This window comes from Brienomyrus brachyistius, chromosome 3 (genome assembly GCF_023856365.1).
Source record: "Brienomyrus brachyistius isolate T26 chromosome 3, BBRACH_0.4, whole genome shotgun sequence".
Taxonomy (NCBI): Eukaryota; Metazoa; Chordata; class Actinopteri; order Osteoglossiformes; family Mormyridae; genus Brienomyrus; species Brienomyrus brachyistius.
In genome coordinates this window covers 31,330,731-31,352,080 of record NC_064535.1, presented here as the reverse complement: position 1 = coordinate 31,352,080, position 21,350 = coordinate 31,330,731, and the positions used below count along the sequence as shown (strand labels likewise).

The window sequence follows — 21,350 nt, the reverse complement described above, 5'->3', positions numbered from 1 at the left end:
TATATATATATATATATATATATATATATATATATATATATATATATATATATATATATATATATATTATAAAATTTTATTTATATTAACAAATTAAACATTTTTTCAAAGCTGAAGGACATCCTAATGTACATTAATAAAGTACATTAAATTAAATAAAGTACATTAATAAATAGAGAAATACTTAAGACAAAATTATATCTATTTAAATGCTATTCCGGGAAGTTGTCATAATGAATTGTTTTTGAAGGATTTCATTATTTTTCATGAAAGAAAGTTATATTTATATAGAATTTTTTAAGACGCCCAAAGTGCTTTACAGATTCAATAGGGAGCCACTTCAGCCACCTCCACTGTATAGCACCCACCTGGATGATGTGATAGCAGCCATTTTGTTTGCCTTCTTATTAAGTTCGAAAGGAATGTTTTATAAATATTAAAGATTTGCTACATATAAAATTGACAGACAAACGCACGCCCTGCATGATTGTGCTTGTATTTGTATCTGTAATTATGACAAAAAAAATTATGAAACACTGGAAACGCAACAGGCCTACTACATTCAAGTGATAAATACAATAACTAAAAACTACTTACACATTTAATTTGTCGGACACTTTTTGCCGGCCGTCTTTTCTGGTTTGGGCCGTTTGATGTGTTTCCTTTAGTACATATTAAATATTTGAATTCATCATACGCCTCTAGGTCCTGCTCGGATTGAGTGAAAAATTGCAGTTTTTTCACATTTTGTGAAAACCAATGAAAGACTTGCCGATCAAGTTTAGACTCAATATATATGGGCTTTTCAAGCAGAGCAGGCATGCCCAATCATCTCGGATAAATGGATCCAGCTAGATTAATCTACCACACAGCTGTGTTTGAAAAACCGTCTTATCCCGGATGAGTTTCACCGGCATTAACTCATCCAAGATGAGGCATCTGATCTGATACAGAAAATATCCCCCATGTCTATAGTAAATGGCCAAAATAAACAGGTTTTTATAGTCTAAAAATTTGTACACCCACTTTGTTCACGCAGGTAGAACACTTTTGCCAATCACGGTTTCATGCATAAAGTACCACTTACAGTAAAGCAGACAAATTTGGGGAAAAATGTATTTATTTTCATTTTTGTTGTTAAATAACCCATCCGCCATCTTCTAATAACTTATCCTGGTCATGATAGCACAATTCTATTAGTCATTTGGTAGCACAATAAGATTATTGCAATAAAGACCAGTTAGTCCAGGCACCTTAGAGTGAATAATTATTTTTAAGGGGACATTTCAGTTGCACATGACTGTACAATTACTGCACTGTCCAACAAATGGATGAGACCTGATATATGGCTTGGTAGTTACAGCTTAGGTGCTGAAGGACCATCTCCTAATACACTGTTAAAATTTTTTTTGACAGAATGTCATCTCACCACACATGTCAGGTGTAAATCATAAGTTAATTAAAATATGTACAGAAACACCACAGCATGGCGGCTCTTGAGGTCTATACCAATAACCCCACCAACGAGGGGGGGGGGATCACCCCCAGATCCACTGGGATCATTACACTGGACATGTGTAAGGAGATTGGGTTAGCAGGAAAGTTCACAGTCCAACTAAGTAACAGCCTTCAAATAACCAGATTCATTTGCTTATCAGATTTCGTTATTCAAGAAAATGTTTTAACATTTTCTTCCTTGTTTATTGCATCCTCCTGGTGAAATCCAGCTCCAAAACCACAATTATATTTGCTGTTCAAAACTACAGCATGATGTGCAGATTTCCCATTTATCTTAATTTTACTTAGTCATCAGATAAAAAATGTCACCACGCCTACCCTTTCAAGAATAACTGGTTCATCACCAAAATCAGTTTACACTTAATGGACTCCTAGGATGCTGAAGGGGTAACTGTTTCAGATAGATTTGATACAATGAAATTATCACTGATTTAGAGTGAGATTCCAAGACATCTAATTGATGCAGAAAATTAGTACCAAGTAATATAGGAAAGAACAAAGGGCTCGCATTGCTCAAACAAGGACCCAAGGAGAGGTAGGTGGGAGCATTTCTCTAATGGGCCCTCATCAGCTGTCAAAGACACAAGGGCAATGGCCTCAAAAAACAGGGATACTACAGAGCCCTCAGACCAGTGGTTCTCAAACTCGTTCCTCGAGACCCACTGCCCTGCTTGTTTTCCAGCTTATCCCTGCCCCCCACATAGCTTCTGATTACCTGGATCAGGTGTGTTTAGTCAATCAGCAGTGTGTAGGACAGGGATAGCTGGAAAACAAGCAGGACAGTGGGTCCCGAGGACCGAGTTTGAAAACCATTGCCTCACACTAAGAAAACTGACTGCAGTCCCTCAGCACCCACCTTTTACTAAGATTAAAACCTTCTGAGAACCATCAAGCTACCAAGCATAGGCAACTTATACTCAATCGGCGGTTGGAGACAATTACAGAGAAAACAAAACAGTTTGTTTTGACACAGACTCAAAACTTAAAGACAGAGGGTATTTAAAATGCAATTTAGGAACAAACTGAAATTGTTAATAAATTAGTGACACCATATATGAAAAGAAAATGGGACCTTTCACCCTTATGTGCTATGCCTTATTCACTGAATACAGGGCCCATACAAATGCTGAATCAAACAAAAAGCTTAAAACTCTGTTTGATACTGCAAAGATAAAGCGATATGGGTTCTTCATTACTGACCCCAAAGGGAGACTGGGGGGTTACTGGTAGTATGGACGATAGCGAGATTGGTCAGGGTGGTGAGGTCCAGGCATCTGACCCTGTGGTGGAGGCCCCTGCATTCGCGGTGGAGGTGGCCCTCTGGGGGCAGGCCACATCCCAGGGCTCAGTCCTCCAGGCTGGCTGAAGGGGGGACTGAGAGTGCCCTGATCCTCAGGAAACTGTTGCATGGAGCCAGGGTTATAGTGAAGGGGCAGGGGTGCACTGACTGGGGGGCCAGGTGGAGGATGGTTCATGTAGGAGGGCATCTGAGTAATTATGTGTCCAGGAGGTGGGGTAATAGGTGGTGGAGCTGAAGACATGGGTGGTGGTGGGGCCTGGCTATATACCATGTGGGTGGTTGCCGAGCCCTGGGGTGGGTGCTGCATTGGGTGACCAATGGGAGGAGGAGGGGGAGGGGGTGGCCCATAATGCTGCTGTGGCGCCATCATGTGGTGTGGGTGAGGCACAACAGGCTGTCCAGGGTAGTCCCCAGGGTGGTGGTGTGGAGGTGGAGCAGGAACAGGCTGAGGTAAGGGCTCACGGGAGGAGCTGCTGCTGGAATCATCTTGGATGGGTACGGTGATGAGGTTGCTGTGCTTTCGTGTGGTTACCGTGGCAATGCGGAAGGTCTCCTGGGCGATGGAGCGGGAAGGTCCAACATCGGAGGAGGGTGGAGCTTGGCCTGCCCGAAGGTCTTCGAGTGGCGGCTGTGGCTGGCCATAAGGGTTGTGAGCTGCGTGTTGTAAGGGGGGTGGGATCAGGACGTGTGGCTTTGGGAGGTGTGGTGGTGGAGGCAGGCGGTGCTTGTCCGGGGGCAGGAGGAAGCGCTCTGCTAATGGGTCACTTCCTGCCCCAGTGCCACCTGTGGTGGGACGCCCTGCCACTGGCTTTGTCGCTCGCATGTGCCGATGGTTGATGTGGGCCTGCAGGTCACGCTGGGACAGGTAGGTGCGTTTGCAGCCTTGCACGATACTGCACATGAAGAGGGAGCCCCTCAGGCACTGCTCAATGCGCTGGACTGGGTCCGTGCAGCTGTACAGGGACACACTGACCTTAGGGTTTAGTAAGGGAAATGGAGCCGACGGGGATACAGAGACACGCATACATGCTACACGCAAGAGACACCTCAGACAACAAAGATATCTCACACAAAATTCTGAGACATATAAGCCCTTTTGTCAGATACATTGCTACCCTGAACCTTTCTAGATATTACCCGGTAGGGCTGGTTGTGAGAACGCAAATCTTTGTTGTACCGGACATTAAATGGACTTTACCCAGCTAGTTCCCTAGTACAAAGACTCACCCCAATGTGTGAATGTGGCAGTGAGAATTCACCATGAGCAAGTGGGCATGTTAATGACACTTATGTGAATAGTACAACTACAGAAGAATACAAATATCCAAGGGCAAGAAAGGGTGATTTACACAAAGACTACCCCAATGAACATGTCTGAAGAGACAAAAAGCTTTGGGAATTTCTGGCTGTAGTGCTGTAATCAAAATACTGCAAGTTCTGCAGTATGCTTTTGGTGTCATGTCATGTCTGATAGAAAGAGTCTCTGGTTGTGTGTCACACGTGTGAAAAAGGCATCCGGATAACTCCGGAAAAATCTGGAGTTCATGTGCGATAACAGCTATAGAAACAGACACCACACAGTAATAACCACAAGGGAATGCTAGCTGCAAAAATAATCCCTCTACATTTATCTTAAATCCAATCATTCATTTTCCATAGCATCTCATCCAGTATCTGCCAAGGGACACCCTATACAGGATGCCACACACTCATAAATCACAGACAGCAATTTCTCCAAATAACTGCAGTAATGGGAGGAGACTTGTGAGCACACAGAGAGAACATGGAAGCCCCACAAACAAAGTGCTAGTGATGGGAAACAAAATTCCAGTCCTGGGGGGCAAGGTCCCCATGCTCTCCATAAGTTTATTAATCTCCAAAAATACCCTTACATCTCATGAAGTTATATATTAAATAAATACTTGTTGTCAACATACTATATGATGAAAATGGGTGACAAGTTCACAGCTACTTTTTTAATGGGCACAGTTCCCTTTTGTAAAACCTTACATTTTCTAAAGATCCTTTTAAAATTGTTCTTTAAGGGAACAATGAGCCCTGTTATTGTACAAATGTGACTTCCCCAAGTGAAGGAATGCGACCTTGAGCAGTAACACTGCAGACGGTGCAGTTTAGACGATAATAATGGCTTACCCAGGACAAATCTTGTCAGACTTCTTCTCGTGGAGTACAGCACACTCATAGCAGAAGACATGCTTACAGGGAATCTGCAAAGATGGGCCACAGGAGACAGATGTAGTTTGAAATTTATATTGTAACACCAAAGAAAGCCTAACATGACAGAAGAAAGCATTCTAAAAACAACAACATATTGGACTAATGTGTGATGTGGTCCAAAGAGATTAACGTACTGAGGATATGTGTGTGAATTCACACATGTGTATGCCCTGTGATAGGCTGATGTACCCCAACATTATGCCCTTTGCTGACTGAGTGGGGTACCGTCCGTGATCCTGTACTAAGGATGGATGGAAATTAAAAGTTTTACCATAGAGGCATAGAACAAAACAAAGAAATAGCTTACATTATTCTGAGTTCTGGAAAAGAAGCCAGAGGCACCACAAAAGAACAACATAAATCAAGATGAACATTACAAAGAAAATGAGGAAGCCCTCTTACCATCCGACCATACATCTTTATGGGCTGGCCGCACTTGTCACAGAAGTGGATGGCTGTCTCATCCTTCTCACCAATCAAATTCAGCTGTGGGACAAATATCAGGATTTTCCACAGAATTAAATAGTCTCTGGTATAAGCAAAATGACAGAGAATAACCTTTTGATATTATACCAACCTTATAGTCCCAAAACATCTGCTGGGGGAAGCGCCGCTGGCTTCCAAATGCATCACCAGATTTACACTCAAACCGCTCATCCTGCTTGTAGCCAAAACCATCTAAAAGATGACATCACCTGTTAAAGGTTTGACCACTGAGGATAAGATGACTAGATATTACAGAGAGACAGACGCTCCACTTATCCTCAAGGGAAATTATTATATTCAGTGCAATTAAGAATAAGACACTCTGAGTGACCATTTCCTGTAGATGTACAGGATGATGTACACATGAAATTTTAGTGGTAAAGTGCAAAACTTACCTTCATCCCCGAGCTGTATTTTGGAGGGCAGACGGTTTGGGCCACGCTGTGCTCGAGCCACAGGCTTGGCCCTGATGGCTTGTTTGGAGATAAGCTTGATAGGAATACGTCTACGGACATCAGGCCCTCCCAGACTCCCTGTAGCATCTGTGCCCTGCAAGTCATTGTCTGACAATACGAATATAATGTTCATTTCCTAAATGAATCCACTAATTGCCACTAAACACGTTTTATGTACCAGTCTACTTAAGAGAAAGTGAAAATGTACCAATTAAAGTCTTTGCTTATTACAACCAGTCCCTTTTACAGCATCGGCTGGCCAGACTTGACCTGTAGAGTCCTAACCTTGTAAAAATCAAAAACGTGTCATGAGCCCCTAGATAAAATCAAAAATTTAAAGAAAAGAAACTACTGCCTTCCGGCACACATAATTCAACCAAATTTTATTAACTATGATGCAGATATTGTTAATTGCTACCTACAAAAATGAAATAATCATCTATGTCAGTTTAAAGAATAATTTGTTGCTGGTCACCAGCTTCTTTCTCAAATCAAAGCTAATTAGAATGTTGCAGGGAAAAAAGCTAATCAAAAGACAGAGCTAACAGCCACAATATCCTAACAAGGTATGACATATTAACATGCCTTCAAAAAGGTAACAGGAGCCCGAAAAAGTCACCAAAGAGGAAAAAATAGGGAAGTCATGCAATATTATATATTCTCAGTAAAGAAATGCGATACTAATAGATAAGATAAAATCTCAGGATAAAGGTAATGACAAGATGAACGGGTGAAAATTAGTACCGTAAATTTTGTGCAAACAGGAACAGCTAACAACTAATAAGAGACAACCAGTATAATGTAACTGGGAGGGGAAGTTTGGACGATTCAAAGGGACCCTGAGTTACATAATTGGATTGGGAACCAGTGATGTGCTTTCATGAGGGCCAAAATTTCTACCTGCCCTGCTGCAGAGCAAATTCTTATTCATGAACTTAAAAAAAGATTTATGCACAATATTTTGGTTCTGTTGCAAACATATATACTTTACAGTACAGGAGACAATAAAAATTATTTCTCTGAATGTTTCAGGGAAAACGCCAACAGAAACAATAATACCAATGGCATACTGGTAGCACTGACACTTGTTGAGCAGCATGTTCACACTTCGACTTATAATCTAAGAGAAAGGGAATGGCAAAACATCTATCAATGACAAAAAGTTTGGTGCGTATAATCTTTGCATATATGTTTTCCTAGTGTGTTTGTTATGCAAAGTATAGATTTAATTGTCATCATTACCAATTAAGGATGCGATGAATTTCGAAATAGTTCAAAAACAATATTTCCACCGATCAGACTTTCTACAGCTGCATTATAACTAAATGTACATGTGAAAGTCTGTACTTTCTTCTCCCTTTTGCTTTGACTACATTTGCTGATAACATGATTATGATGGTACCTATTGAATGTATGACCAAATCACCAGGCAATTTTTGAAAGACTGTAAGAAAGCAGAACATATAACAATCTGACGTCGCTCTTTATTTTACTTATTTCAGCGAACCAAACAATAACTAAATAAGGTAAATGATATGACTTTTCTTTACTTAATGGTGTTCAGCATCACATCAACACAACGAGAAGGAAACAAGGCCACAACTCAAAAGCTTTCCAAAAATCCGCGTTTCCGGGGACGCACGACCTACCACACAAATCACATTCCATAAATTTATATTACCTTCAGCCCCATGTATAAAGAAAATAGCTTTACGCTATTCCGGATCATAATACAAATAAAAATTAAAATGCAAACCATACAATTCCCTCCTTACCATTTTGATCCATGATTCGGCGCAGTGCTCTCTGGGAGCGGATATATCCATCAAGGGGGACATCCTGCAAGTCTAGAAGGGAGCTGTCCCAATTCTCCTAAGATGTCTGCCTACCTGTTTCAAAAAGCACACTTGGAAAACCGGAAGTTGTCACTATCGCCATCTTAAGTAGTGTTCCAATACCACTTGCACACCACCGGCGTAACAATGACGTAATGTAGCACAAAACTTCCTGTTCGTTTCCTGGTGGAACGCGGGAAATAACGCGTTATTTATTTGTTTTTTACATCTGCTCACTATTGATACTGTATAGCTTGCTATCCTGGAGACTCCTTAGTGGCACAGCCTTAATGTACTGGACAGAACTTGCAGTAACCCATCAAAATACGCCTATCACTCTCTGGGTTTGAGTTCGACTGTAACAGGGGCGTAGAAACGGAGCGACGGGAAGCGGGAGACGTGTACTTCCAATATTTAATTTGGCTTTAAAATACTTTCGCGTTTCAAAGGTAACATATGTTTTGTGGGCGGAGCGTAAGTGGTGGCAGAAAGAGACAGATCAGAAGTAGCGCTATTCGGTGTTGCCAACTTGGCGACTTTGTCGCTAGATTTAGCGACTTTTCAGACCCCCTTGACGACTTTTTTTTCCAAAAAAAGCGCCTAGCGACAATTCTAGCGACTTTTGGACAAACCTTAGCAACTTTCCAAATGTCGCCAGTGCTGTCCTGTAAGCGCGAGGTCTTGCTTTCCCGGTACAGTTACTCATCTCCATGTGTCTGCTCTGATCAGTGAGCGCTAGCTCCGGCTGAAAGGAGCAGCATATTCCCGTGACCGCACGGCAGCTGACATAGATGTGAATGAGCTGCGCATGTGCAAACGAATAAGGAGAATAAGGAAAGCATTCTGTGGCATAAATTATATATATTTTCATTTTACTTGTAAATATAACTGATAATATCACAACACATATGCTGTCTTTAACTTTTGTCCAACGCGATTAAATCCGGATTCCGGAATTATTTCATTGCAGAGGATGTAACTGCTGGTTAATAAGTTCCGTTGTGTTGTCTGACAGAAAATATGTAACGTAATTGATAACAGTTTTATATTGGACACGTGATGAAGGATTAGGGAAAACACGCAGAATGCAAATACGACGTAATTACGTCTTCAATATGCACATATACACATGACGTCAACAAGCGATATTTGGCGACTTTTCGAGCAGACTTTAGCTACTTTCCATTGAAAATAGTTGGCAACACTGGCGCTATTACGTGTGAGTGCAAAAATCATAGACACTGCCCGGCTAAAACAGTCGCCATTTGAATTTTTCGTTGGACCGCCTTCCAATGCCTTGTCGTGGCATTGTTTCCACAAGCTTATGCAATATCGCACCCTTTATTGTCATCCAGATTTGCATTCATTTCTCGCCGAGATACTGTATTGACAAGTGAGTTGAACCACTAAATAAAGCCTGCTTCAGCACATCCCAAAGCCCTTCGCAACTCTGTGGTGACCAAGTCATGTGTGATAATGATTCTTCATGCTCCCTGAACCACTCTTTGACAATTCGAACCCAATGAATCTTGGCATTCATGTCCTGGAATATGCCCATGCCAACAGAAGAAAAAAAATCCATTGATGATGCATGGAGGTGTAACCTGGCTATTCAGTAGATTCAGGTAGTCAGCTGACTTTATTGCTGCATAACGTTGCTGAACTGTAATAACGATACAGTCATTGGCTTTTAAGTATTTGCTGATGTAAATTCAAATGACGACTTTTTTTTTGGCCGGGAAGTGTTTGAGTAACCCGACGACTTCTCCAGTAATGCTTTCCCAGGATAAGATAAATTATCGTACGTTAATTAATTAACGCTTAGAAATTGCCTTAGGTACCCTGATCCATATTCACTGTCTTATCAGTGGGACAAGGACCCAACTAAATGGTCCAAGTCTATGTGGCCGGATGTTACTTCTATTAATAGGGCTAATTACTTTATTCTGACACACTCTGAATTATATTTGTGAATATTATCTAGAATTGTTTCGCTTCATATGACGACGGTAAAAATAAAGCTCGTTGTTTTTTGAATTTCTACTTTGGCATCCAACAGCACAACACGATATTTTATTTCTTTATCTTGGAGGGGTTGTTCATTCATCTCTATTCTATCTTCCGTTTTTCTGCCAACACTTTGCTCGCGCAACTTCCTGTGATGTAATCGGTAATCATTACATCTACTCAAGAGACCTTTGTCTTTATACGATTAAGTTGTATCCACCAATATCAAACTCCTGTCTACACCATTAACTGCACCAACTTAGGTGAGGTACATTGAACATAACAATATAAAATCTGACAGTATGAAAATAAAGTGTGTGTGTGTGTATGTATGTATGTGTATATATGTATGTGTATGTGTGGAGCTGTTCTTACTTGTGAGATTGAATCACTCCCTACTAGACACATATTTATAGATAATGTAAAATACCATTTTTATTAATATGAGTATGTTTATTCATAATATTATTTTAAATGTCAGTAAAGTTATTATTGATATCACAGATCAATGTTACAACGTGGTTTACTTATGGACTACTGGGGCTTTTATTTTGAAATGTTTACTCCGATGGGCACCAGAAGTAGATCTCCTTCCCCCCTCACTTTCTGTGTCACTCACTTCTTGTGCGTCGTACAGGTAGTACAACAGCCGTGGCTGACTTTTCATTCTTACTCGTAATACACTCCACTACATACTTTTCTTGCTTTCGTGTTTTGCACGAGTTAACCGACTGGGTGTTTTTATTTGTGCGGTTAATGTGCTTTTAGTCATATTCTTGTAGATGACAAATTCAGGATAAATGCCTGTTTGCTAGCTAACACTAAAGTTGTATGTTTGGCATATAAATGTAACATATAAAGTATAAAATATCGTTAAAAGTTGTAGCTAAACGTGGTCTCCTTATTGTATCTTTCTAGCTATTTATAGAGCTTCTTCTTATTGTTTATTCAGTTCAAAAGTTTCGCTGATGTGGCTGCTTCTTCGACCGTACTTGCTCACACCTAAAATGTCAGCAGATTCAAACGACAAATACGCACACTTAATTTTATTTCCTCAATAATGAAGACTAAAATACATATTACAAATAAAGGTGAACATGATATAATAGGCCTACCATAAAATTCATCGGGGCATTTTATCAAGATGGGTAAGAAAACTCCTGAATGTATTTTTGTCATACTTGTTTCAGCATGAGTCGTATTTTAAATATGAGGTAGTTTAGCTTCTTCCACTGCCGTAGTCATGTTCTTTAGTCTCTGGTAATGGACATTCCTCGAATTACAGTGTATTTTGTTAGCAATACTCTCCATTGTTACACTGTTTGCCTGTACAGACTAAAAAGTCTCCAGATCACTTTGTAACAATGTCCTAGCATACTTGATATGTTACCCTATAGCCAAAATTGCGTGCTTGTGGTTCTGTGTAATGCTAGTTATTTGTGTATCACAGGCAACGTATTGGCGACGTTATACCGTATATAGGTAATTTGTCATGCACTTCTTTGTGGTTTCTGACTGTTAGGGTACTGTTGGTGAGTTTGGTGACACTGGAGCGAGGTGTACTTTGTAATTTAGTCTTTTTTTATGGTTGCCAGTCAGATAATTGTACTGATATTGAATATACTTTTATTCCATCTAACATATTTCTTGCCTTTTAAATTATGATACCTCTCTGTTAGTAAGAATGTTAGCACATTTGTTTCTTATGTTGTATACTTATTAATACACTATTTACTATGATCATGTCTTTCTGGAGTTATATACAGTTGTCCATGTGTGCCTCATATTTAATAAATAATAATAAAAAAAAACATTTTATATTGGTAAGTTCAATGTACCTCACCTAAGTTGGTGCAGTGTTAAGTTGCAAATGCAGTCTCCTTTTCGGTCTAATGCACAGTTCTCCGTCCCTTCCTCCCTTGTATGTATTATCTATTAAAAATGGATAACCAGTTTTGTCTATTCTTAGGTCCCTGTCTAACATCCAGCTGGCCTATTGCTGAGGAGCAATGAGAACCGGGGGTAAGTCTACATGTAATGTATCTGTGTCTGTGCATATCTGTGCAGCTGTATTAGTATCGCTATGTTTATGTGTTTGTGTCACAGGTCTGAGCCTCTTTTTGTTTTGTATGTTCTGTTGTATGTGTTTTTCCTGTATTTGTCTGCTTGTGGCTTTGCATATAATTAGGACATTTGATATGTTATTCCAGAAATACTTCCATGTGTTACTTTGGCTAACACATTTCAGTTTTATTTGTTAAATATGTATTAGACTGAAAGACAGTTTTTGGAAAAACTGAAATAAAATGTAATATGTTCATTTGTTGTTTTCTGACATTTGGAAATTGATTAAACAAATAATTTACTATTTCTTCTACATTAGGGGTCTTGAAACTGGCACTACTTCTTTCCATTGTGTCGTTTCTGGTATTCTTCACCATTCAGCTTCTGGATATAAACACAGATTTTGACCTTGGAAAGATTTTTGGTAAGTTCTTCATGGAATAGACTTTCAGAAGTATTTATTCATCATGATGTGTTTTTTTTTTATACATACTTGCACCCAGGGTAATGTTTGACTGGATATTAAATTCTGAAACAGTTCCAGTGTTCATAATGACGTGTTAATAAAATTCCCCTACTTTTGGCAGTAACGAATAATGGAACTAGTTACCTTTTCTAATTAAATAACTCAATTTAAAGTACTGAAATTTCAATGGATGCATTTCTTACTCTGACTTTTCTCTTGCATGAAAATATTAAGATACGTGCAGCCTATTCCCTTAATGTCTTGTTTATGATCTAATGTCATCTGACCTTCCGGTGGCGCAATGAATGAGTGATATTAGGGACGCCCATAGATAAAAATTGACTTTTGTATTGTTTCACACTATCACAGCAGTAAAACTAAAATAATATAAATACCTAGACAGCACACATGCATAGGCACAATGTCTCCGCGACGCTTTAAAATCCATTGGAAAAACATCTCTATGAGGTCATTATCTCACTGGCACAACGTCGCAAACACATGGCTAACAAATATTAATGCGGCCCTGATGTCTGCATGATGTATTTCATCAGCAACATGATGTTAATGAGATCCTACTGTTATTTTTTCCAATTGGATTATGTATCACAAAACAGGGTTGCGCTATCATGAAATCATGGAATTATGAAATTACATTTTCCAGACCTGGAAAAGTTATAGAAAATATCAGAAAGTTTTGGAAAAGTTATGGGATTTTTGAGAGCTTTTTTTTTTTTTTTTTTAAATCAACATTCATACAATCCAACAATCCAATCTCTCTTGAGCAGTATCTTGATTATATTTTCTGCGTCAGCGCATGTATTATAAATGTCTCAAAAGAATGAAATGTTCACTTGAAGTGTACCCAATATGTTATAGAATGTGTAACATTAGATGCTATAAACAAAAAGGTGTGTGCATGTGTGTGTTGTCATTGTCATACATTTAGTGTGGTCTTATGCACAGTGTTACAAGAAATATTTTTATGTATAACAACTATTGTTAAATTGAAGAGTAGAATGCATAAAGACTATATGAAGTCCAAATATCAGGAAGTACAAAAGAAAGACGTGAGCATGCATGTGTGTGCAATTCTGTGTGGAGTTTTGAGATACCACAGTGCACTTCTCATATGAACACTTAATGTGCTACCAGTGAAAAGGATTGCTCTGCTATGCTAGCAGAGACAATGTACACAAGAATGTATACAGAATGTACACAAGATACACAAGTACTTGTGTATCTTCCAGTGTGAAAATAAAGGTGTGAGTTGGTGTCATTCAAGTGGTTACTGGAAGGAACACATTTAATATATAAAATAAATACATTCACAAAATGTTCAAAGGCATTTCTAACTTCTAATTCCATGCAGGTGCTATCAGCTGTAACACACACCCAATGACATTCCTTCCTTTTAAATGCACCATGGCATTATTTATGGCATTATTATTATTTTTCTTATAATGTCAAATATTTCAACTTCACACGTTCTGTAACATGTTGGGTATACTTCAAGCTAATATTATTTTGTTCTTTTGTGACTTGCGACATATATGCCACACTTATGTCACATTATGGTAAGTATAACAGCACACGCAAATAATTCGTCTTTTAGCACTAACTTTTACAATTCAGTAAGTTTTGTTTCTTGTTATTGCAAATGTAATGAATGAATTAGAGTTTTTATCTGGTAGAATGGCATAGTTAGAAAAGATAGCCGACTGTGATCAGTTGTTCAGCTCGCCATTGTTAGACCAGATGGAAATTAAACTATGAAGCTTTTTGCTAGTGTGTTTGATCAAGAGAGAAAAGCAACCTGCATATCTGTAAAATTAGATGCAAAGGAAGGTACATCCATGTTCAAAGGATGAATGCAAGATCATAACAGCTGGTTCCTCTACACAAGGTACATGTTTGTAATGGTGTCATTTGATGATGATCACATAACTTACCATACTTCCTGAATGGGTTGATCAAAAATCTTGTTTGAATCGATTCCTAGAAATTTAGCTTGAAGTCCTGGAGAAGTCGTGAAAAAGTTATGGGAATTTGTTGATCAAAAAGTGTATGAATTCTGGAAATATAGCAAGAAGTTTGAATTATAACACTAATAATAATAATAGATACTATATTGATCCCTGAGTGGCAGAGCAAGTTGGCCGTAAAGGGCAGCAATCTGTAGCAGCACCAAGGGAGCTGGGGGTTAGGGACCTCCCTCAAGGACCTGAAGGTGTGCTGAGGCTGGGGTTGAACAGGCAGCTTTCTAATGACGGGCAGAGAGGCGTAGCCCACGGAGCCACATGCTGCCCACCGCACTCCACATAATTCCTTATGAAAACATAAGCATTAGTTGAAAACAACTAAAATATATAAGGTTAATAATATAATGCTTGGTTTACAGAATAAGCACATATGATAAATATACTTTTCTGACAGTTTTCATCCAGAGAAACCCTACCCTCCATTAAACTTGTTTTGTCTAAACAAACTTGTTTTGTCTGGGCAGCGTGTGGCTCAGTGGGCTAAGCCTGTGTCAGAAGGTCGCAGGTTGGAACCCAGCCTCAGCACGTCTGCGGGGCCTTGAGCAAGACCCTTAACCCCCAGCTCCCTGGGCGCCGCTACGGGTGGCAGCCCTTCGCGGTCAACTTACTTCACAAAGAGCAAGTTGAGGGAGGCGTAAAGATAATTTCCCTACAGGGGATCAATAAAGTATCAATTATTATTATTTTTAAACTCCTGCTCTGGCTAACAGACACTACTTCCAGACAAGTAAAGAGGCAACAAACGTAGAGAGGGACAAGTGGAAAAGCACAGCGTGCCTTTGTATGTAAAGTAAATAGCATTTGTGTCAGCCACAACTCTAATCCTGCTGTGTTTGCTGTCAAGGCGGTGCTGGTATTCATTGTTCTGGAGAGATAGCAATGTCTAAACTTGTGTTTCGAGCTTCCGAAGTGCAGGCGATTAAAATCCTGGGGTGTGGGTTTTATATTAACATTGAGGAGGGGGGAAGGGTATATCCAGAGGTGTAATATTGTTCTATTATTGGGTGATTCCATAGTCACGCTGTACACAGTTATTATTTTTATTTGTAAATTGTTGCTGTTACAATTTCAGTATAATGAAGTGATATTCATTTAACATTTTGATTTACTGATATGTTTTGTCATGTGGTGGGTGTGGCCACACGCTGTACCATTGCATGCTGCCCGACCTAATCTTCACTTATTTGACAGTTTAAGTGTGGTATTGTGCCGCATTATGTTTGTGGAAGTTATTAAGATTATGCACAAATCGCAGGAATCAGCCACGAATCATATCAGGCCATGCACTGTGGAAAAATAATCTCACCTCAGGGCATGAGCTTAAATTACAGGGGGGGTGAGGGTGTTGTAGCCCCCCCACAAGGGCGTAACTTTGGCTGGAATATTGGGGGGCTTGAGGTCTCCACACATTACGGGAGAAACATGATTACTGGGGGGGTTGTATTAGCTGGTTTGATTTATTGGGGGGGGGGGGCTACAACCCTCCCATTCCCCCTGAAATTTACACCCATGCCTCAGGGTCCACTCCTGTCTTCTGTCACAAAACTTTCCAGAAAGAATTATTAGGACATAGACAACCCACATAAAATAGCAATTTGGAGACCTACTGCATAGAAGTACATATTGGGGATTTATTTAATCTTAGCAACAAATGGGCCTTTCTGTCAGCATTATATATGAACATAATGTTTCTGAGTTTCTTGTAACTGAGTAACTTTATCTTTTTCTTTTGGCTGCTCCAGTTAGTAGTCACCACAGCGGATGTGTAACTTTATCATCATCCCACTGTGTTTCCTGTTGTTTATTTCATGGCATGGCAAAATACACTGTTTGCAGCTTAATTTTTTCATCATTTGGATGACTGTTTGTAATGTTACACGCCAGCACATGGGATGTGGCACTCAGCCATGCCATGGGCATTTTGATATTGCACAGCGCTACTGCAAATGTCTATTTTTTTATTTGTGCAGTGTAAAATCATATCCACAAAAAAACAGAGCAATTTGTACACATGAAACATGTTGTGCACACCTGTGGATCACGCCCTGTCTAATTGTGGATTGTGTAGCATTTGTGAGTTCCATCCTATTTATATGAGGATTTTTATCCAATATGTACCACAGCTAATCTGTTGAAAAAAAATTACAAATGCTTCACAATCCATCCTATTAGATTTTTTTCCAATTTTGTTCGGAGGCTGATCTGTCAAAGAAAATTCACAAAGACGACACAATCCAAAATATATTTTTGTGTGTTGCATAAAATCACTACCACAGTGATATGTACACGTGAAAAGGATTTTGCATATTTGTGGATCTCTTCCTGTCGATTTGTGGATCACGTAACATTTCTGACTTCATTCCTATTTATTTTTGGATTTTTGTCCAATTTGTACTTCAGCTGATCAGTAGAAAAAAAATCTACAAATATGAGGTACAGTTATTAGCTGTCATGATCGGTGGTGATCGGGTGCTTGCACAGGCAGGCAAGCGGGCAGAAAACAGGCAAGCAGGCGGAATATGGGGTAAACTGGGGATTTTTTGAAGGACGGGACGAAGGGGAGCAAAAGGCAGGCACTGACATCGACGAACATCAATGACGGACAAGGAACCAGCACAAGACACGGACTGAAATACACAAGACTGGGCAAACATAATCAGACACAGCTGGGTACGATCAGGGAAGCACACGTGGATAATCAGGGGGGCGTGGCACACAAGACGATCGTACGAGCCGGGTATGACAATTAGCTATACCAAAAAGTGGCGACATACTGGAAGAAGGCTAAAATTGTTAGTTGTTAATTGTGAAGCTGATCCTGCTACAATCAGCACAAATACAAAATTCAGTGTTTGGTTAGTGCTATATTTGTGATGTTTTGTGTGCAAAAATTTGATTTTTTTTATACAGTTCAGCTGTGGTATGAATTGAACAAAACATATTGGAGGGAAGTCAGAAATGTAACGCGATCAACAAATACACATTATCTGCAAATGTGCAAAACACGTTTCATGTGGACAAATTACTAGGTTTTTTTTGTGGATATGATTTTACGCAACACAAATATAAAATACATATTTGTGGATTGATTCACACATATTTAACTATGTACTGGTACGTATTTGTGGATTGTTTTTTGTGGGTTACAAATAATAAAGTCCAATAAAAACTTCCATAGAATTCACTTGTCTGTTACCTTCCCTTAATTGTCGAGCTTTGGAGAGCTGCTTATATAGTGCTCTTACGTTTGCACACAGAGAATTCCTTCCTTATGCTGCTTTGTGTTGAACTGTTTGTTTCTCTTCCATTTATCAAGAAAGTATTGTTTAACCCCGCCTTTATGATTGTCTTGAGATCCATGACTGTTTGCCCAAGCTTACCGTCACGTCCCTCTGTCCAGCTCTCTCATGTGCCACGCCCACCTCGTTCCCCTCGTGTGTATTCCCAACGTACCAGCTGTCCTGCGTGCATTTTGATGTCATGTTAGAGCTGTCATTAACATTTGTACCTTGTGGTTACCAGTCTCTCCTAATAAACCCCGTCCTATGGATTTCCGTCTCCCTGATCCTGCTTCCCCGCACCCTGCTCTCTCGCCCGTCACACGGATCATCACACTTACCCTATATTGAATAGTATTTACATGTATGTCAGTACCAAGATCTTGAACCTTGTGTATGATTTTCTTATGAACTTACATATAGTATACTGTTTAAAGTATATTAAGGCAAAAATATCATGTCTTTACAGTGAGATCGGATTCTTCTGAGAATGAATGTAAGTAACTTTTAAATAATTTGATAACATTAAATCATTATTATCAGTGTTTCAATATGTTTTGGAAGATTACAAGTGATTAAATGTGTGAAACAAGGAATGCTTTCTTCAGTGCATACCAGCTGGGTGTGTTGATGTGGATTGTTTGCTTGTTTTGTTCTATATACATGTCATAGCGGATTGTGATTCTCATGGAGTAAAATGCTTTGATTTTCTTTGTTAGCTTCTAAAGCTCCTAGGTACAAGTGTGGAGTGTCCAAACCTTGTCCAGAGGGACACTTTTCCTTTAAGATGGCCAGTGGGGCTGCTAGTGTGGTTGGGCCCAAAATTTGTTTTGAGGACAACATGTAAGTAAAGCTAGTTGTGGTCAGGTCTATGTTCATTCTATATTTATACTTAACTTCTGGACTCATGTCCTTAAAATATGCCGTCTGTTATCTCACGTCCTCCTTCACTTTATAGATTGATGAGTGGAGTGAAGAACAACGTAGGAAGAGGGATAAACATTGCACTTCTGAATGGTATTGATGGCCTGTCTGTCCTTCAGCAGAGCACTGCTAGGATGATATCAAAATTCAGAAGAAAATCATGTTTTAAACTCTGTCAATATATCTGAAAATTAGCATTTGTAACCTAATAAATGGATCATTCACTGGTCATTCAAAAAACAACAGAATCATATAACCCATGTAACAGAACAGGAACAGAATCATGAAAACTAACCTTTGCAGGCAAAAGTCATATTTTAACCCAAGCTCTTACTTTTCTAACATTGGGAATTAGAAAAATGTTATTGTTTCTTTTTTACAGGAAGGTCTGGGGAGCTTATCAAGACCGCCATATTTGATGTGTGGGGTGGAGGTATACAATTTTTTTTACATTTCTTTAATGCATGGCTTTGGATTTTTAATGATACACAGTGAATAAATGTAAAGATATTGGTCTAAAGTTTAAACTCTGGGTCCTTCCAGATATCAACAAACTAATAACTTTTCTGAAGACCATCACAGATGGCACCGTGGTGATGATAGCCAGTTTTGATGATGCGGCCACAAAGTAGGTTTTTTTTTTTTTTGCTCTTGTTTAAGATAATTATTTCACCAGATTTGCAAAATGTTACTGAACCAAAAGACGAAAATTTGGCTTAATACTTGAGACATATTCCATTAAGATTTACAATTCAGTATTCTCATTACAATCAGCTGATTCTAATAAATGTATACTAATTTTATTGTCTGTATTAATTGACAGACTCAGTGATGATGCAAAGAAGCTTATTTTTGAACTGGGTAGTTCCAGCATTAACTCCTTGGGATTCAGGGATAACTGGATATTTGTTGGAGGAAAGGGGATCAAAACTAAGAGTCCTTTTGAACAGGTAAACCGTTGCATTGTCTGTGATGCTGTCAGATTTTGCAATTGAAGTTATTGTATTGCATTGCATTGCATTACATCTCAAAATTGTCAATCACTGATTTAGAGCCACTTCTGTGTTTGTTTGCAGCACATAAAAAATAATGCAGAAACTAACAAATACGAAGGCTGGCCAGAGGTTCTGGAAATGGAAGGATGTATTCCTGCTAGACCAGAGTGACTACATTTTCTCCAGGCACCTCTTAACATATTACTTCATCATACTCCTCCTATGACTTAAAAAGCAAAGGCTGATGTGGTTTGGACAAACCCATATTAGTGTCTCTGCTACAAATAAATATGTTGTACAAACAAATCTTGAAATCAGGTGTGTCTTAATTCTTATATGCAACCAGATTGCCGTCAAATGATGTTGATTGTATAAAGACTTTAAAATGGAATTAATTTTATAGCTACTACTATATTTCTCAGAATTATAAGCTGTCAGTTTGTACCATAGGTTTGTTTTTTATCGATGTGCATTTTATTAGTAGGATGAAGTCCTGCTGTACTTCTCATTCTTGTAATGATTCTGTAATTTGTGTGTGTTTATGCCGGCCTGCATGTGTGTGTCACAAGAAAATGTAATTTATCAGATGTACAGATGAATGAAAGGACAGTGAAAATTTATCAAAGCTCTTGGGTGTTCAACTAATCAACCAACCTTCTTCCTGATTCATCTTTACTGTGCAGTGATGCTGAGAATTCAGGAATATTATTAAAAGCTGTGCTTTTGAAAGCAATGAAATTAAAAAGGAAAAAAAAAACTTTTGGCAAGCTACTTTCAGTTTTTATTCATATGTTTGATAAAATATGATTATCTCAAAGTAGCCATGTCTAAAAAGATAACATCACATAACATCTTTAACATCAATGCTATGAAAAATGTTATCACACTACATTTATCAGATTTATTTTACGTGTGTTGTGATCGCCCGGGAAGCGGGTGAACGCACTGGCAGGTGAGCGAGTAGGAAGCAGGCGAGCAGGCAAAAGCAGGGTGAACGGGGATTTATTTAGCGAACAGGATGCAGGGCATCTCACGGCAACTAACAACATAACCACAATGACCGCCAGGGGAAACAGGTCAGACCAGAACTTAAGACAAAGCATGGAAATCGGACAATGCTGGAGACAATCAGGGAAGCACACATGGGTAATCAGGGGGCGTGGCACACACGAGGATCCGACGAGCCGGGTCATGACAGAACCCCCCCCCAAAGGCGCGCTTCTCCGGGCGCGCCAGGGAGGAGGCGACGGATGTGACACGGGAACTGTAAAAGAATAGCAAAGTTAACGAAGGACGGGAAACAGGACTAAAGCACAAAACAGAGCTAGCGACAGGACATAAGACAGGACTTGGCAAAGGAATGGGAATGCAGAGAGACAGACAAGAAAGGGAGAAACAGAGGGAACATGCGGGACAAAAGGAGCAGGAGTAAACGGAGGGAACATCGGGGAACAAGGAGCAGAGAAGGGCAGAACAGAAGGACGAGGAGCAAATGACAGCGGGACAAAGACTGGAGCGTAGGGAGATAAGGAGGGGGAACTAAGGGGAGGCCGAGGGAGCCCCAGCGGGCGACGGGTGGCAGCCGGAGGGGCTGCAGGTGGCCGGGAGGCCGGAGCAGGAGGGGACCTCGGAGCGGCAGAGGAGGCAGGGCGAGGGACTGACGGAGGGGTCGAGGAGGGAGGTGGAGGGAGACCCAGGGAAGGGGACGAGGGAGCTGGAGGGGACCTAGGCGAGGGCAAGGA

General features: G+C 39.7%; 2 protein-coding genes across 5 annotated transcripts; one reads left to right on the top strand and one right to left on the bottom strand.

Annotated features, from left to right (window-relative positions):
• Nucleotides 1-1,102: 1,102 nt before the first annotated feature.
• LOC125738044 (E3 ubiquitin-protein ligase Hakai-like) lies at nt 1,103-8,611 on the bottom strand. 3 transcript variants are annotated; one of them, XM_049006540.1, is made up of 7 exons: nt 8,465-8,611; nt 7,773-7,886; nt 5,938-6,105; nt 5,634-5,734; nt 5,459-5,542; nt 4,973-5,046; nt 1,103-3,786 (listed from the first exon to the last, which is right to left on the bottom strand). In XM_049006540.1, exons 2-7 carry the CDS (start codon nt 7,783-7,785, stop codon nt 2,739-2,741), a joined length of 1,488 nt encoding a protein of 495 aa, XP_048862497.1. In that variant the 5' UTR covers nt 7,786-7,886; nt 8,465-8,611; the 3' UTR covers nt 1,103-2,738. The 3 variants fall into 3 exon arrangements, with proteins under 3 accessions (XP_048862497.1, XP_048862496.1, XP_048862498.1); XM_049006539.1 differs by having other exon boundaries at nt 7,773-8,611; XM_049006541.1 differs by having other exon boundaries at nt 1,103-3,771; nt 7,773-8,611.
• A 1,802-nt stretch (nt 8,612-10,413) lies between these two features.
• LOC125738060 (protein FAM3C-like) lies at nt 10,414-19,914 on the top strand. Of its 2 annotated transcripts, none has more exons than XM_049006593.1 (10): nt 10,414-10,476; nt 11,809-11,861; nt 12,223-12,327; nt 18,159-18,185; nt 18,409-18,532; nt 18,648-18,706; nt 18,996-19,046; nt 19,157-19,241; nt 19,437-19,563; nt 19,690-19,914. In XM_049006593.1, exons 2-10 carry the CDS (start codon nt 11,849-11,851, stop codon nt 19,777-19,779), a joined length of 681 nt encoding a protein of 226 aa, XP_048862550.1. In that variant the 5' UTR covers nt 10,414-10,476; nt 11,809-11,848; the 3' UTR covers nt 19,780-19,914. The 2 variants fall into 2 exon arrangements, with proteins under 2 accessions (XP_048862550.1, XP_048862549.1); XM_049006592.1 differs by lacking the exon at nt 10,414-10,476 and adding an exon at nt 10,640-10,987.
• The last annotated feature ends 1,436 nt before the right edge of the window (nt 19,915-21,350 follow it).

What these genes read in the sequence shown, in the direction of transcription:
- LOC125738044 (XM_049006539.1), bottom strand. An exon ending in AATACAGCTCGGGGATGAAG is followed by an intron (nt 5,735 to 5,937) that starts GTAAGTTTTGCA and finishes GTCATCTTTTAG; the next exon opens with ATGGTTTTGGCTACAAGCAG. An exon ending in AGATGTTTTGGGACTATAAG is followed by an intron (nt 5,543 to 5,633) that starts GTTGGTATAATA and finishes TTTGTCCCACAG; the next exon opens with CTGAATTTGATTGGTGAGAA.
- LOC125738060 (XM_049006593.1), top strand. An exon ending in AAACATTGCACTTCTGAATG is followed by an intron (nt 18,707 to 18,995) that starts GTATTGATGGCC and finishes TCTTTTTTACAG; the next exon opens with GAAGGTCTGGGGAGCTTATC. An exon ending in ATTTGATGTGTGGGGTGGAG is followed by an intron (nt 19,047 to 19,156) that starts GTATACAATTTT and finishes GGGTCCTTCCAG; the next exon opens with ATATCAACAAACTAATAACT.